The sequence below is a fragment of the Artemia sp. Qi Xiang Cuo genome, unplaced genomic scaffold, assembly GCF_049724085.1.
Source record: "Artemia sp. Qi Xiang Cuo unplaced genomic scaffold, ASM4972408v1 HiC_scaffold_3036, whole genome shotgun sequence".
NCBI lineage: Eukaryota > Metazoa > Arthropoda > Branchiopoda > Anostraca > Artemiidae > Artemia > Artemia sp. Qi Xiang Cuo.
The window spans coordinates 15,164-30,485 of NW_028300431.1; the positions used below are offsets into that span (position 1 = coordinate 15,164).

The 15,322-nt window shown below is 37.5% G+C and overlaps 2 protein-coding genes across 2 annotated transcripts; both read left to right on the forward strand.

The window, feature by feature from the left end:
* Positions 1 to 6,282: 6,282 nt before the first annotated feature.
* LOC148938660 (protein CFDP2-like) lies at positions 6,283 to 7,383 on the forward strand. The gene has a single exon (XM_089107630.1). The coding sequence runs from the start codon at positions 6,283 to 6,285 to the stop codon at positions 7,381 to 7,383; it is 1,101 nt and encodes a 366-aa protein (XP_088963756.1).
* Positions 7,384 to 7,446: 63 nt separating this feature from the next.
* LOC148938661 (uncharacterized) lies at positions 7,447 to 7,752 on the forward strand. The gene has a single exon (XM_089107629.1). The coding sequence runs from the start codon at positions 7,447 to 7,449 to the stop codon at positions 7,750 to 7,752; it is 306 nt and encodes a 101-aa protein (XP_088963755.1).
* The last annotated feature ends 7,570 nt before the right edge of the window (positions 7,753 to 15,322 follow it).

A 15,322-nucleotide genomic window follows, 5' to 3' on the forward strand; every position in this document is an offset into this window, starting at 1 on the left:
GAGTCAAGTGTGCTATGTGAGAATTGATTAGAGGTATGTGAGCTCCCTTACCACGTCGCCAGCTTGACCGTTGACGTTGCCAAGATATTGCCATAGGCTATATTCAAAAATTCGCTGATTTTATTTTTTGGTATTATTTTTGAACTTATTTTCTTGAATGTTGTTTATAGGACAGAAATCAGATAAGGGAAATGATATACCATTTGACCTCCTATTTAATGCTTTTTCTAGATGGAAGGGTATCCCAATTGCATTCTATGTAGTTAAACTGGATGCAACTCTTTTTAACCCAAAGGAAACGCAACTCTTTTTAACCCAAAGGTAGCGCAACACTACTTTCTACCTAAAGATGAGTTTACGTGAATGGTATCGCCTGACAATGACATGACGCAACTCTTTTTTCAACAGTATTCAACAGTAAAAACAGTTAATTTCCAAGGGCATTATAATAAGTTCGACAAGTGAAAGTTTTTTTATTGTGGTAATAATAAATAAATTATCGCTGCTGAACAGAAATCGTGCACTATCTTGCTGAAGGATTGCGTGAATTAATGCTTTTTCTTTGCGTATGAATTTTTAGTCGATCTGATCGTTGGTATTACACAACTTTCCGCGATATGAGCATCAGATCGAATATGAGTTCCCAAAAGGTTCAGATATTTCCCCTTTCTTGCTACCAAATATGACAACCCCAGCTGGCAGATGTAGGTAAGGCACTTTATTCCGTGTAGCTGCATTTTCCAGATCCTTGGCAATTTTATCCATGGTCTCCACTTTACACCTCCCTAGTTAATTTTTTAATGCTTTCTCCACTTTCTTTACATTCCTCGTAATTTTGATACTGTGTTTAAATAAACTGTATATATCACCTAGATAAACTGGAGAAACTATTTTTACCCCAATAAATCAGAATTTTATTAATGTAATAAAACTGTAAAAATTTAAAAAAAAACATCTTCACGGAACCCACCGACTTTACTCAAAATAATAATAATACCAAGATAAGTGAAGCTGTCAAACAAATAAAAATTCAAATAGGGATAAGTCCTTTCATTAGACAGTGAAACAGATGCAAAAAGTCCTGAATATTTCGATCATATGTAGACTGACCGTCATCAGCAGATAAACAAATGCGTTACAATTAAAACAATATGTATTTATAGTGAATGATTGGATATTGAAGTCATTATGAAACTAGTTATCCTGGTAAATGAATATTCTTTTAATTTTGGTTTTAGAGGGGAGTTTTACACGCAGGTTTTTGGTTTAACCATGGGGGCGTCTCTCTCTCCTTTATTGGCAAATCTTTTTATAGATTCTATTGAAATCTCCGCTATACACAGTTTTAGAATCTCCCTTGTTTCTGAGGTAGGTCCATGGATGATGTAGTCTGCGTTTGGAAACATGGTTTGGACTCCTTAGACCAGTTTTGTAAACATTTAAATAGTTTTGATAATAAAAATAAATTTACAGTTGAGTTTGAATAAAATGACAAATTGCCTTTTCTGGATATTTTATTAATTAAAAGAGATCTCCACTTACTCTTCTCGATTTTTAATTTTTACCTCAGTTGCTTTGGTGTTCTCAACGAAGTAACTCTAATAGCTTCTTTTCCCTACGTGGATCAGTTGTGACAATTGTATTTTATTGGCGGTGGTTTTATTTGTTTTTTAGTTTTAATTTGGTCTTTATCTTTGTTTCTCTTGTGCTGAAGAACCCTAGTTTTGATACTTGCGAAATATCCGAGTTGTTTTATTTTTTTATCTTTTCTATCTAACAGCCGCAGTCTAGTTTGTCGTTTTTTATATCGTTGTTTGATATTTATATCGTAAAAAAAGATAAATTACCGGTCATTGTTATTTTACGGCTTATTGACTGAGAGGGTTCATTTAAAGTCATGAGTTGTAAACTTTTCTTCTTAATTTTACCTTAATGTAAGTTGAATTTTTTGTGAAGGTGGAACAATCTTCTTCTTCTTCAAATTACAAAATAATTGTTGCTGAATCTACAGTTATCCACTTGATTGGTCTATCTCAAAAACTTGATCGGATGCATTCGGTGAAAAGAAGGCATACCGGGGGCGGGGGGCTTGGTGCTATCTGATCACTTTTGACTTATAAAAAGGAAGCTAGAACTTTAAATTTTAATAATGTGACCCCCTTCTGAAGTTTATACGACCATCTGTTCCATAAAACCCTTGTTCCCCCACAGGGCTTAACTTACAACCCTAGCTGAACTTTTTGTTATCTGATCTTTTGACTATTTTAAACAAAAGGGCTGTCTCAAATTTTTCATAAGATGCATGTGGGCATAAGAAGGCGTGAAAGGGTGATCTAAATACCCTACGGTCCCTTTTGACTCTTAAAAAGAGAACTATAACTTTCAATTTCCAAACAAGTGAGCCTCCTCTGATGTTTATACGGTCTTCCCTTCCATAAAGATTTTATATCCTTCGGGGCATAACTTACAACACTTGACCCTGGGCTCTGAGGGGTTTTGTAGATCTCGAAGTTTTTGTTATCTGTTTTTTGGACTATTTTTAACTTAATTGCTATCTCAAAATTATGATCAGGTAATTTGAGGTAAAAGGGCGTAGGAGAGGTCTAGTTTTCCTCCGATCACTTTTGACTCTTAAAAAAGACACTAGAACTTCCAATTTCCCATCGAATGAGCTCCCTTCGAGGTTTAGACGACAACCTTTTCATATGAAGTGCCTTTGGAAAAAAAAACATTGAAACCTCATGGCCTTTACTACTGATGACGGTCACTGCATATCTGACCGAAATATCTGGTATTATTTGTGAAATCCTATCACTGTTTGTGAAACACTGTCTATTTAAAGGATTTTATCCCAATTGAAGTTTTATTTAAGGCTATAGCGTTTCCTCTGATCTTGCAGAAAATACAATAAACAACGAAGCTTAACTGAAAATGAGACTATACGAGGTCTTCTAAAGACCAGAACATAACTTAAGATATAGTAAAAAAAAACAATATGGATTGACAGTTCAGGATACATATACTAATATTTAAGCCTACTCCTTAAAATCTTAATCGCTTCTGATTTGTTAAAGTTAAAAAAGTTAAAACATTTAAAATGAATTTGGTTTTATGTAAACTGCAAATTATGTTATGGTCTTGAGAAGGCTCGGAGGCTGCCAACCCTATTAATGTTAATATCTGCTCGTTTTTAGTTTGACTCGGTTATTTATTGTATTGAATTTAAAAAACTTTTTCTAAAAAAAAATTGTCTTTACACTGATTTCCCGTCGGTTCCACAAATGCTAACGGAGTTGAGAGAAGTTGGCTTGAACTTTGTTGATTCTGTTTTATACGTCAAGATCACAGTCCCCTACGAGAGTGTATTAACGAGCCAAGATAAGTGAAACCATTGAAATTTCTACGGAGATTCCATTTCGTTAAATCCGAAAATCTAACTTTACATTTAGATCCATGACTTTAGTTTTGACCGTGTTGATCTTCATACTCAGTAGCTGAAAAAGCTATGCTATTTCATTTAGCATTGCTTGGGTAGTTGTTGGATCAAGAGCAAGAACACCGATGTCATCAGCGTAATTCAGGTGACACACGTTAATACCCAATCCCATAATGATACCATTGAAACTCGAGAGTAATCTTTCTAGAAACCAATCTATAAAGTAGTTAAACAAAACAGGGGACAATATGCACTATGTTTTACATCGCCATCATAACCAGCGCAGTAGCGCTGCTTAAGTAAAGAGCGATATGGGCAAGATGTATTTTTTTTAGTGTTTGACCAGGGCACTTCGTATCGAAGGAGTTATCGTAGAAACTTCAAAAAGGGCGCATTCGATTGGAAAATGAAAGGGCTAGTGCCCATTTTAATAGTTGAAAGTGATTGGAGGGCAACTAATCACCCTCCCACGCCCACCATTTCCTAAAACACATCCAATCAAAATTTTGCGATAGCCATTTTGTTCACCGTTGTTGAAAGGTCCGGAAATATTTCTTCGAGGATGACAACCCCCCATAGCCTTCAGGGCAAGGGTTACAAGTTATGGCCTGGGGGCTATAACGTTCTTATAGAAAGGGTGGTCGTATAAACTTCAGAAGCGGTTCATTGGATTGATAGTCAGAAGCTCTAGTACTCTTATTAAGATTCAAAGTAATCAGAGGGCGGATATTCCCCCCCACATCTTGTATTTCCCTGAAATGCATCTGATAGAAATGTTAAGATGGCCATTTGTTGTCGTAGAACTTTCTAAACAGGCTCATTCGATTGAAAATTGAAGGGTTTAGTGCCTCTTTTGATAGTTGAAAATAATTGAAGGGCAGCTAACCCCCTTCCCATGCCCACCAATTCACCAAACACATCCAATCAATATTTTGAGATAGCTATTTTGTTCAGCGTAGTTAAAAGGTCCGGAAATTATGTCTTTGAGGATGACAACGCCCCCCTCCCCACAGCCCTCAGGGCAAGGGTTGGTAAGTTAGGCCCTGGGGACGTATAAAGCTTTTATAGAAAGAGTAATCGAATAAACATCGGAAGGGGCTCATTGGATTAGTAATCAGAAGTTCTGGTATTCTTTTTAAGATTCAAAGTGATTGGAGGGTAGATACCCCCTCCCACCACCCCTCGTATTTTCCTGAAACCCATCTGGTAGAAATTTTGAGATGGACATTTGTTGTCGTAGAAACTTCAGAAAAGGCTCATCCGATTGAAAATTGAAAGGGCTTGTTTTAATAATTAAAAGTGATTGGAGTGCAACAAGCCCCATCCCCCCACACCCATCAATTCCCAAAACACATCTAATCAAAATTTTGATGACAGCCATTTCGTTCGGCGTAGTTAAAACGTCCGGAACTTGTCTTTGACGATGACAACCCCATCCCCACAGCCCTCAGTGCAAGAGTTGTAAGCTATGCCCCGAGGGTACATAAGTTTTCATGGATAGGGTGGTCATATAAACTCCAGAGGGGGCTCATTGCATTGGAAATTAAATGTTCTAGTTCCTTTTTAAGAGTGAAACTGATTGGGGGGCACCCACACCAAACCGCCTCCCTTACGTTGTATTTTCCACAAATGCATCCGATAAAAAATTTGAGATAACCATTTGTTCAAAAATAGTCCAAAGATCATATAATAAGGCCTTTGAGGGGGACAGAATCCCCCAGAGTCTGGGGGTAAGGGTTGTAAGTTTTGCTTAGGGGCATATAAGGTTTTTATGGAAAGGGTGGTCGTGCAAACTTTAGAAGAGGCTCATTTGATTGGAAATGTATAATTATAGTTCCCATTTAAGAGTCAAATAAGATGCATCTTGCTCCCCTCCCTGACATCCTCTTTTCCAAAACGCATTCAATTGAAATTATGAGACAGTCATTTTGTTACCAATATTCCAAAAATCATATAAAAATGTCCTTAGAGTGAACACCATCCCCAAGAGCCCATTGGCAAGGATTGTAAGTTATCCCCGGGGCATATAAGGTTTTTATGGAACGGGTAGTCATATAAATTTTGAGTTGCATGGAACTCATTTGATTGGAAGTTGAAAGTTTTCTGAAAGGTCCAGTAATTATATCTTTGGAGGTGTCAACCTCCTTACAGTCCTCAGGACAAGGGCTGTAAGTTACATAATTGGTTATTATTTACGATTGGTATATGTTATTGAGAAAGGTATGCGTGTTTGAACTTTAATTTCCAAGAAGACGATGGGTATTCAGGTGATACTTTCAGAGAATGTTGAGAGGAGTGTTGAACTAAATCAAAACACGTTATGTGTATACTGATTGTCAAAAGGATGCAATACAGAAATAACTCAGTATATTAATTTGGAAAATTCAGGAAATAATAATGGCGATAATCAAAAAGGCAATACTTGCATGCTACCAATACTACTACAACTACCACCACTACTAGTATCAGACTACTTCATTTACAGTATTGAGGGGAAATTTAAACTAAATCAAAAGACGCTATGTGCATGCACATTGTAAAAATAGCGTATTTCAAGAATTTATTCGGGTATTAAGTTGGATCTTTCAGAGAAAACTTAAAAGGGAAGAACATCTCACCAAAAGGCAATATGTGCACAGTACTGCTAATACTACTGCTACTGCTACATTTACTATTACTACCAATACTACTTCTATTGTTAACTTCGTCATAACTCCGCCATAGCCGGTTCCAAGCCCGTGTCAAGAAAGGAGGAGGGACCGACGGGGGAGGGCACCCGTTGGTTAATTAAATTCCCATGAAACATCCATGAAGATATGAATACTCCCAGAAATATTGTGCCTACTATGGCGTCCCCGGTAAGCGGCGCGATCCCGCTCCCTGACGTGGCGGCGAGATCGACAAGTGTACGAGCTATTCCTACTACGGCGTCCCTGGTAAGCGACACGATCCCGCTCCCCAGAATAGCGGCGAGATCGACAGGTGTACGAGCTATTCCCTGTGAAATAAATTTACAGAAGGATGAATTCCGAGTTTATAGCTGGAATGTGAGATCGGCGAAACAAGAATCAACAAGGCTAGTGATGGCTATGGAAATGAACCGCTACCAAGCAGTCGTTCTTTGTCTATCAGATACAAGATTGAACGGAGTGTCTGAAACAACCATATCAGTCCGTGACTCCGACAACTCGTACTTATTCCTCAACTCTGATGCATATGATGGATCCGGTGACCATGGAGTCGGCTTTATGATCGGCTGCCGTGCGCAAAAAAATCTTCTTGCATGGGATCCAGTGAACCCGAGAATAGCCAGACTACGACTTAAGGGAAGATTATCCAATATTTCTATAATTGCTGTCTATGCACCAACAAGAGTGGCAACGGATGCTGATAAGGACTCCTTGTACACTGATCTGGAGATTACAATGCAGAAATGCCCCAAACGAGACTTCCTAATTTTAGCGGGTGATTGGAACTCCCGTGTTGGTCCGACAGACCCCAATGTTCACGATATTGTTGGTCCATTCACTTACGGCCAGCGGTGCTGCAATGGGGATAGACTACTCCAGTTCGCGATATCTCAAAACCTTACCATCACCAACGCTATGTTCCAACACAAACCCTATCAAAGAATAACTTGGCGCTCAAACGATGGCTCCACAACTGCCCAAATTGATCATATATTGATCCGTCAGCGTTGGCGCTCCTCAGTCATCGATTCTCAAGCTTACAGAGGGGCATGCACAGGGTCAAAATCTGGAAGTGATAATGCGCTTGTAGGTGCAAAAATACTCCTGAAGTTGAGCGCGAGCAAGAGACAACCCCCAAAAAGGAAGTTAAACGTGGAAAAACTGAAAATCCAAACAGTGAAAGAAGACTTTTGCCTGAAGTTACAGAACCAGTTCGCAAGCCTGACCAACTGTGATGAAGACCCTACCACCGAATGAAAACAAATCCGGAACACCACTGAAAAGGTGACCGCTGCAGTTATCGGCTATGCCCCTGCAAAGATGAGGAAGAATTACGTCACAAAGAAAACTGCTAAGCTAATCAAGGCTAGGCAACAGGCATCAAACGCATCAATCGCAGTAAAAAATTTGCTACGTAAACAGGTTAAAACAAGCTTACTTCAAGACCGCCAAAAATTTTGGGATGAGGTTGCTTTAGAGATGGAAAAAGCAGCCAGAAATAATGACACGAGAAGGCTGTATAGAACCCTCAGAGAAATAACTGGAATAAAGTCACCTATCGCTGGCTCCTTAAAAGACACTACAAGAAGTGTGATCCCTGACGTACAAGGTAAACAGGATCAATGAAAGAATCACTTTAAAGACCTTCTTAATCCAAATACAGATGGGCAAGATGCATCGCCGATGCTGCCACCAACAGCTGAAAGACCACCATTTGAAATCGACATGGCACCACCTTCACCTTCAGAGATAGTAAACGCGATCAAACGGCTAAAAAACAATAAGTCTCCTGGAGAATATGGTCTCCCTCCCGAGGTCTACAAGGCGTCACCACACGTTGTAATAGAGCAACTAGATACCTTCTTCAGTCTGATATGGGAGAAGAAGACCTTCCCGTCTGATTGGAAGGTGTCAGCAATAATCCCGGCATTTAAAAAGGGGGACCAATTTAACAGCCGCAACTACCGAGGGGTATCACTTATGGATATGGCTACCAAAGTATTTTCGATGATTTTGCTTAAGAGGTTCGAGGAAGCAAGGGATGAGTGGACATGTGAAAATCAATGCGGATATCGGAAAGGGAGAGGGTGTACTGACCAGGTTTTCACTCTTCACCTTATTCTCCAACAGTGCGAACGCTACAAACTCCCTATAATTAACATGTTCCTTGATTTTGTGGCTGCTTTCGACTTTGTAACCCACGAAAACCTTTGGCGAATCATGCTGGAAGATGGTATGCCGGTTGAATTCATAGAGTTTTTGAAGGCCTACTAAGAAGATTGCAAATCGACAGTAAGAGTGCTGGACAGTAAGAGAAACTGAGCCCTTCAATGTTGAAAGTGGTGTAAAACAGGGGTGCATATTGTCCCAGGTTTTGTTTAACTACTGTATAGACCGGATTCTAGAGAGTGCACTCTCGAGTTTTGATGGTGTTGTTATGGGATTGGGCATGTCTGACCTGGACTACGCGGATGACATCGACGCTCTTGCTGCTGATCCAGAAACTGCCCAAGCAATGTTAAATGAAATAACATATTTCTCTCAGCTACTAGGTACGAAAATCAACACGACCAAAACTGAAGTCATGGACCTAAACATACAGTCGGATTATCAGCTTGTGCTTTACAGACAAGAATTGGAAAAAGTCGAAAGCCTCACTTATCTTGGCTCAATAATACACCCTCGTGGAGACTGTAACCTTGACGTGCAGAACAGAATCAACAAAGCACAAGCTATCTTCTCACAACTCCACCGCCATTTGTGGATCCGGCGGGAGATCAGCATGAAAACAAAATTTCTGTCTATAAAGCAGCTGTTAGATCTATTCTCTTCTATGCAGTCGAAACCTGGTCACTGAAGGCGCTTCATCTCCATGATTTGAAAGTCTTTGAACACCGCTGTCTACGAAAAATCCTGAGGATTCGATATTCCGACAGTATCTCAAATGTTGATGTGCGCCACCGCTGCTGTAACATCGAACCCGCCGCCATGTTTGTCAAACAGAAAAGACTGCGTTGGCTTGGTTATGTCCCTAGAAGACCCAATGACCACAACATAAAGCAAGTGCTTCTAGCTGCCCCATTGCCAGATTGGCGCAGGCGACCTGGCAGTCAATTTAAGAATTGGTGGACAACTGCCAAAAACGACCATTGGCGGATTTCGAGAGTTTAGCAGAAATTGAGAGAGCTGCTGGCTCCGGTTTGCTGAAGAGCTGGCGCAAGATCGCGACAAATGGAAGTCAATCATACATAGTCTTCTAGATGCCGGGTGAGGGGTCCGCGTCTGGTCCCGCAACAAGCACAAGTACAAGCAAGTACTTCTATTGTATCTGCTTGTAGGGCTAAGAGCATTGAGATGGAAATTTCAAGAAGTATATGAAGATTTAGGTTATCAAAAGGACATTTCAGCAATGTCATAGCAATGGCTAATTATACTAAGTTGAAACTTCCAGCACTTGATGAGAGGGATCTTTAACTGACCAAACGGCAATTGGTTAATACTACTGCTGCTAGCAGTACTACCGCTATTCAACAGTATTACTGGTAATATCATTAGTACTACTGTGACCAGTGTCGTTACTAGCCAAAATTTTTTTGGGGGGAGTAAGAGATTTTACTACTAATATGAGGTCCACGACTTTTGGCCATTTTTACCGACTATTTTTTGTCAATATAATTAGCATAATGTCCGTTTCGAATACAATACATAAAATCACTGGACGAGTCGGTAAAACTGTTGCATTTACGAACCGAGATTTAGATCTCGATACATTTTATGTCACTATTTTAAATGCTGATTATTTAACCAAATAGAGAAATGTGGCGACATCTGTAAAATCACGGCAGGAGTCGGTAAAACAATTGTGTTTACCGATCAAGTTCAAAACCTCTGTAGATGACATGTCAGTATTGTCCTGGTCTTTATTCAACCGAAAAAATAATTTTAGTTTCGTCATTGGGGGGGGCGTCCCCCCCTCCCCCTTCCCCTACGTGACGGCCCGGGCGGGGAGTACTATTACAACAAAACCTAAGGGTATCAAGATAAAATTTTCAAGAAATTTTTAGGGGGAAGATGAACTGAATAAGAACACGCCCTCTCTATGCAGGTTGTCAAAAGGGTGTAACAGAAATATCTTAGGAACAGTTTGGGGTGGGAAGTAGAAACTAACAGCGCTTGTGTGGGATGTTGAACTAACCAAAAGAAAAGAATTGCATTCTAATGCTACTGCTTCTACCCATACTACTGCTACTGTTACTATTATTACTGCTTCTATTGCTATTAATGCCACTAAAGCTTAGGTTGCTGCAATGAATTTTATTGCTACTGCTACCGCTATTTAAAATAAGAATATTAAGGTTAAAAATTTGGGATGCATAGAAACTGTATGGAACTAATTCGAAACACACTATGCCCACACAGTTGGTCAAGCAGACGCATTAGAAATTCTTCAGTAACGGTTGATGGTATGTATTAAGCTGAGACTTTCAGCGCGTGGTGAAGGGGATGTTGAAGAAACCAGAGTTGCTAAGCAGATAATACTACTAATGCTGCTACAACTATTACTACTGCGCAAGCTAAGGGAATTAAGATCAGGGGCCTCCCGAAGGAGGGCGGGTGGGGTGCCCCCCCCCAACTTTTTTGGCATTCGGTAAAATTTTCACTGAAAGCAAAAATTTCGGCTTAAAATTTGCAAAATTCTTGATTTCTGCAGAAAATTCGGCATAAATCAGGTAGCGATTCGGTAAATTTATGAAGATCCCCCCCCCGCAATAAAATGAGCCTCAGGACGCCCCTGATTAAGATCTTTGCTAAGGGTAAGCAAAGGGTAAAAATGTTTGTATAGAGTTTAACAAGGGATTACAACAATTCGAAAACCTTGAAAAATAAAACCAAAAGTTTGAAACTTAGTAGAAATCGTTATTAGAAATCTGACATACTGTAATAATAAAATATCTTTGAATAGATTGAAAAGACATTTAATTGAGTAAAGAGCAAATAACTGGTAATTGCAAAAATATTTGTTTATATTTTAACAAGGGATTAAAATAATTCAAAAACCTTGAAAAATAAAACTAAATTTGAAGCTTAGCAAAAATCGTTGTTAAAAATTTGACTTGCTTTAATACTCAAATATTTTTGAAAATACTCATTTTTTGAAAGTCATTAAATTGCGTAAAGAGCAAAAAACTGGTAACTCCATATATATATATATATATATATATATATATATATATATATATATATATATATATATATATATATATATATATATATATATATATATATATATATATATATATATATATATATTCACTGTAATTGTATTTTATTTTCAATACTGTAAGAAGTGGAAAAGAAAATATTTGTAATATAATTCGTTTTCAATTAAGTGCCAATGACGCAGTAGGCTTTTGGTTTTTATTTACAGTTAAGGAGGAGGGCAGTATCGAAACTCTTGTTTTTAATGAAATTTCATTCGTCTTGTACAACTTTAGAAAGAACTCATAAATTAAACTGAATATTTGATTTATAATGATGTCAATTGATGAAAGCTCATCAATTCAAAATTTACTATAATTTTAATGTTTATTTTCAATAGTAAGTACAAAAGAAAATATTTTTAATAAAATTGGTGATTTTCTTCTAAAACCATTATTTTTGTGTGCCTATTTATCACCAAAAGTTGGCTCATAATATCTAGTAAAGCCAAAAAAAAATTGCATAGACATATAGTTATATAGCCTATATGGCCTCATTAGTCCTAAACCTAGCCTATTCTCCTAAATCAGACAGAAAATTATTGAAGTTATTAGCTTATGCTGTGGTTTTAGACACTATTTGTTTAGTTAGCTAAATGTTTTGATACAATAATTCCTATGATTTCAGAAAAATTTTAAGCCACAGGCACACCAGAAATTTTTTTCCCATTTAAAAATTAAAAGTCTTTAAAACCATAAAAATCAGGATTTAGAAAAGGTATGAGGCTCAAAAAACTTTCTTCTATCCAATATGAACTTTAAATCAATTTTGAAAGTTTCACTTTAATACCATGAAGAATTTCTAAAATCATTAAGTGTGATTTGGAGAGAAAAAGGGTGGAAGCATATAATTGTGGAGAGCCAGTAGTCTGCACCTTTATCCTGAATATATTAGAGCCCCAAATCTCCAGCAGAGGAGCTTATTTGTATAGTTGCCATAAATGATTTTATGGGTCTTATTACCTTTTACATCGAAGCAGGGATATCCTCTAACCCGAGATAAATTCTGCTGTACGCTATTGTATATTAGGCTAGCTATGCTTCATCTTTCAAAATTAAATAAGTCTGAAAAAAGTAAAAAAAAATTTAACTCACAGCACAATACAGTTCCAGTTCATACTCAAGAAAAAACCATTTCAATTTTTTAAACTAAATAATGCCCCGTGCAGTGCCTGAGTCGGAACACTAGGCTCAATAGAAGTTTCCTTTTATACTTTGCTCTTGCTCATACAAGATCCTCTTGCTTATAAAAGTTTACTCAATACAAAATGCTTTTATAGTCTTATGAGGGTAAAATGATATTAATATATATCAAATTCCTTTGTCTCGTTTTCGGAATGGACAGCAATAAAATTATTATGAAAGGAAAGAATATGCTGATACAGTTTGATGGAATACGAAGATTCTAGCTTCGTTATATGATAAAAAGTACTTGGATCCAAATGAGAAGAAGAATTTCTTTCAGATAAAGTATTTCACGCCACAAACACGCCATACCAACCAAAATACGTCAAGATTTGCTCCTGGCGGGAAGAATCAAAATTTTCCTGCCAGTCACCATCACAATCCGACAGTTTGGCAGGAAATTAGCCACTCTGGCAGCAGGCCCCCGCCCCCGAAACCCCTCACTCCACTAAACACACCCGATCAACTTTGTATCTGAGAAAGATCCGGATTGCCAATGACGATTTGCTGACTATCAGCCTAATCGAACCATCGCCCAATTTTCCTAATATAAAATTTATTAAATTTAAGGCCGTACACAGGTTTTTTTCGGAGGGGGTTTAACTAAAAAAAAAAAAAAAATAAAAAAAATAATTCAAATTTTTTTTATATGTGTTGCGTTTTAACGAGTTGGACAAACATTTCAGGGATGGGGGGTTCAAAGCCCCCCTATAGAAACGGTATTAATTATAGAATTGTTAGCTGATACCTCAAATCCGAGTCACCATGTCTCAGGGCTCATCAGCTTTTCAAATATTGTTTACAATTAAACTTTTTCTTAACTACAGAAAGCTTCGCAAGGACCTTATAACTATTTGAGATGAAAATAATTTCAAGCTACTTTTTATATTTTATAAATATTAGTAAAAACAAATAGTCTGAATAAACGTTTAGCACTAAAAACTTTTACATGAAATATTTTTCATAGTACCATATTGAAAAATTTTTGTACAAAAATAGATTTGTAATACGTAAAATGCATATAATCGAAATATAAAAACAGAAATAAGGAGTGCATTGAAATTCCAATAGAACCGAATTCCTTTGATACGCATATTGCTTCTGGAAACTTTCTTCTTTCTTGGATTCCGATTGGAATTAGATATAGTAAATTCTTCCATAAACTCGTTATAGCGAACTTTGTGATTCTTCGTGGGTTAGCGCCCTTGTCATTCTTTTCTTTTACAGGAATTGCTCCGTCTATAACAGCTTAGCAAAATGAAATCTTGCGTTCAAAAGGTTTTGAGGGTAGTCTGATCAATGATAACGTTAAATGCTTAAGAATTATTGGCAAAAAAGAAGAATTGAAAAGAAAAGAAAAGGTTGAAAATGAAAATGTTTCGAGATATCCCCGGCAAAAGCCACTCAATGCTTTTTACACGGGATTACTTGGGTCGTTAAAAAGTTTGCTTTATCAAATCTATTTCTCATAAATGAATACTCTGATTCCAACAATCATAATCAAGTTAGGTACTCTTCTCAAATACAGGCAGGGGCATCGTTTGTGGGTGGCAAGGGGAGGGGGGAGTTGCCCCCCCCAAAAATGTGGAGAAAAAATATTATACACCCCATGCCCCATGACTATCCAGAATGGACCCCTCTTGCCCCCTAATAAAAATGCTGGATATTCGCCCCTGAATACAGGACACGTGAAAGAAAGACCCCATCGAAATCTCAAAGCTGGTATTTATAAACAGGTTTCCGCGGCATAGTGAGATATTTCTCACTCCGTGACAGAGATTTAAACGTTATATTTGGGGTTTAAGGGGACTAAAAGGTAGCTAGGTTAGATTAGGTTAAATTTTTAATAAATGCTATGCTTTATCCCCACCCCTCCTAATGAGCAAATAAATGGCCTAAATTTGTTCATAAACTATTAAATTTTCATCCTATTTTTTTTTTCATTAGCATTTAACAAACTTAAATTTTCGCATGTGTCCTGTATTTGAGCAGAATACCTTAACTTATTCGTTATGAAATAACTTAATTTCGTCTTGTAACATTCTATGCAAGTTGTACCACTGTACAGCCTGATCAATTTGAAAATTTTATTTTCAATGAAGTTTCCAGAAAATATTCCATTTTTGGTTTTGGCTGGATGTGAAACATTTTTTTTTTTATATGGCTGCTATTAGAACACTACACAGGTCGCTTTGTCAAACAGTTCTTTAATACGAACGGCTTGACACATATTTTTTTTCTACAAAAAGATGGGAGCTAGCATTACTCAGCACTCAAGCTACAGGCTTAATCCGAAGAAAAATAATAGTTCCTTTAAAGTTTGACTTCTTGCCCCCAGCACCTTAGAACAACTTTTCATGTAACGGAAAATAGAACAAAATAAAAAATAATTTTTCCCATCATCTCTAAAATGGAAGAGCTTATTGATGGGCCTTTAGTAAAGGGCCATAAGGCCTCAACCTACTATATTTGATTTTGCTAGTGACGCTTTATATTAAAGGGGTAGTCGCATAAGTTTTGGAAGGGGCTAATTCGATTGGTGATCGGAAGCTTTAGTGCTCTTTTTCTTAGTCAAAAGGGACCAGAATACAAACAGCCCCTCTTTCCTTTTTTCCCCAAATGCATCTGACTAAAATTTTGAGATAGCTATTTTGTTCAAAATAGTCCAAAGGTCAACTAAATATATCTTTTGGGGTTACCAGCCCCACTCCAACTGTCGTGATAAAGGTTATAGGTAATGCAAGTTGCCTATT

Coding starts and splice junctions, on each gene's coding strand:
- LOC148938661 (XM_089107629.1), top strand. CDS start 7,447: ATGAGGAAGAATTACGTCACAAAGAAAACTGCTAAGCTAATCAAGGCT.
- LOC148938660 (XM_089107630.1), top strand. CDS start 6,283: ATGGCGTCCCCGGTAAGCGGCGCGATCCCGCTCCCTGACGTGGCGGCG.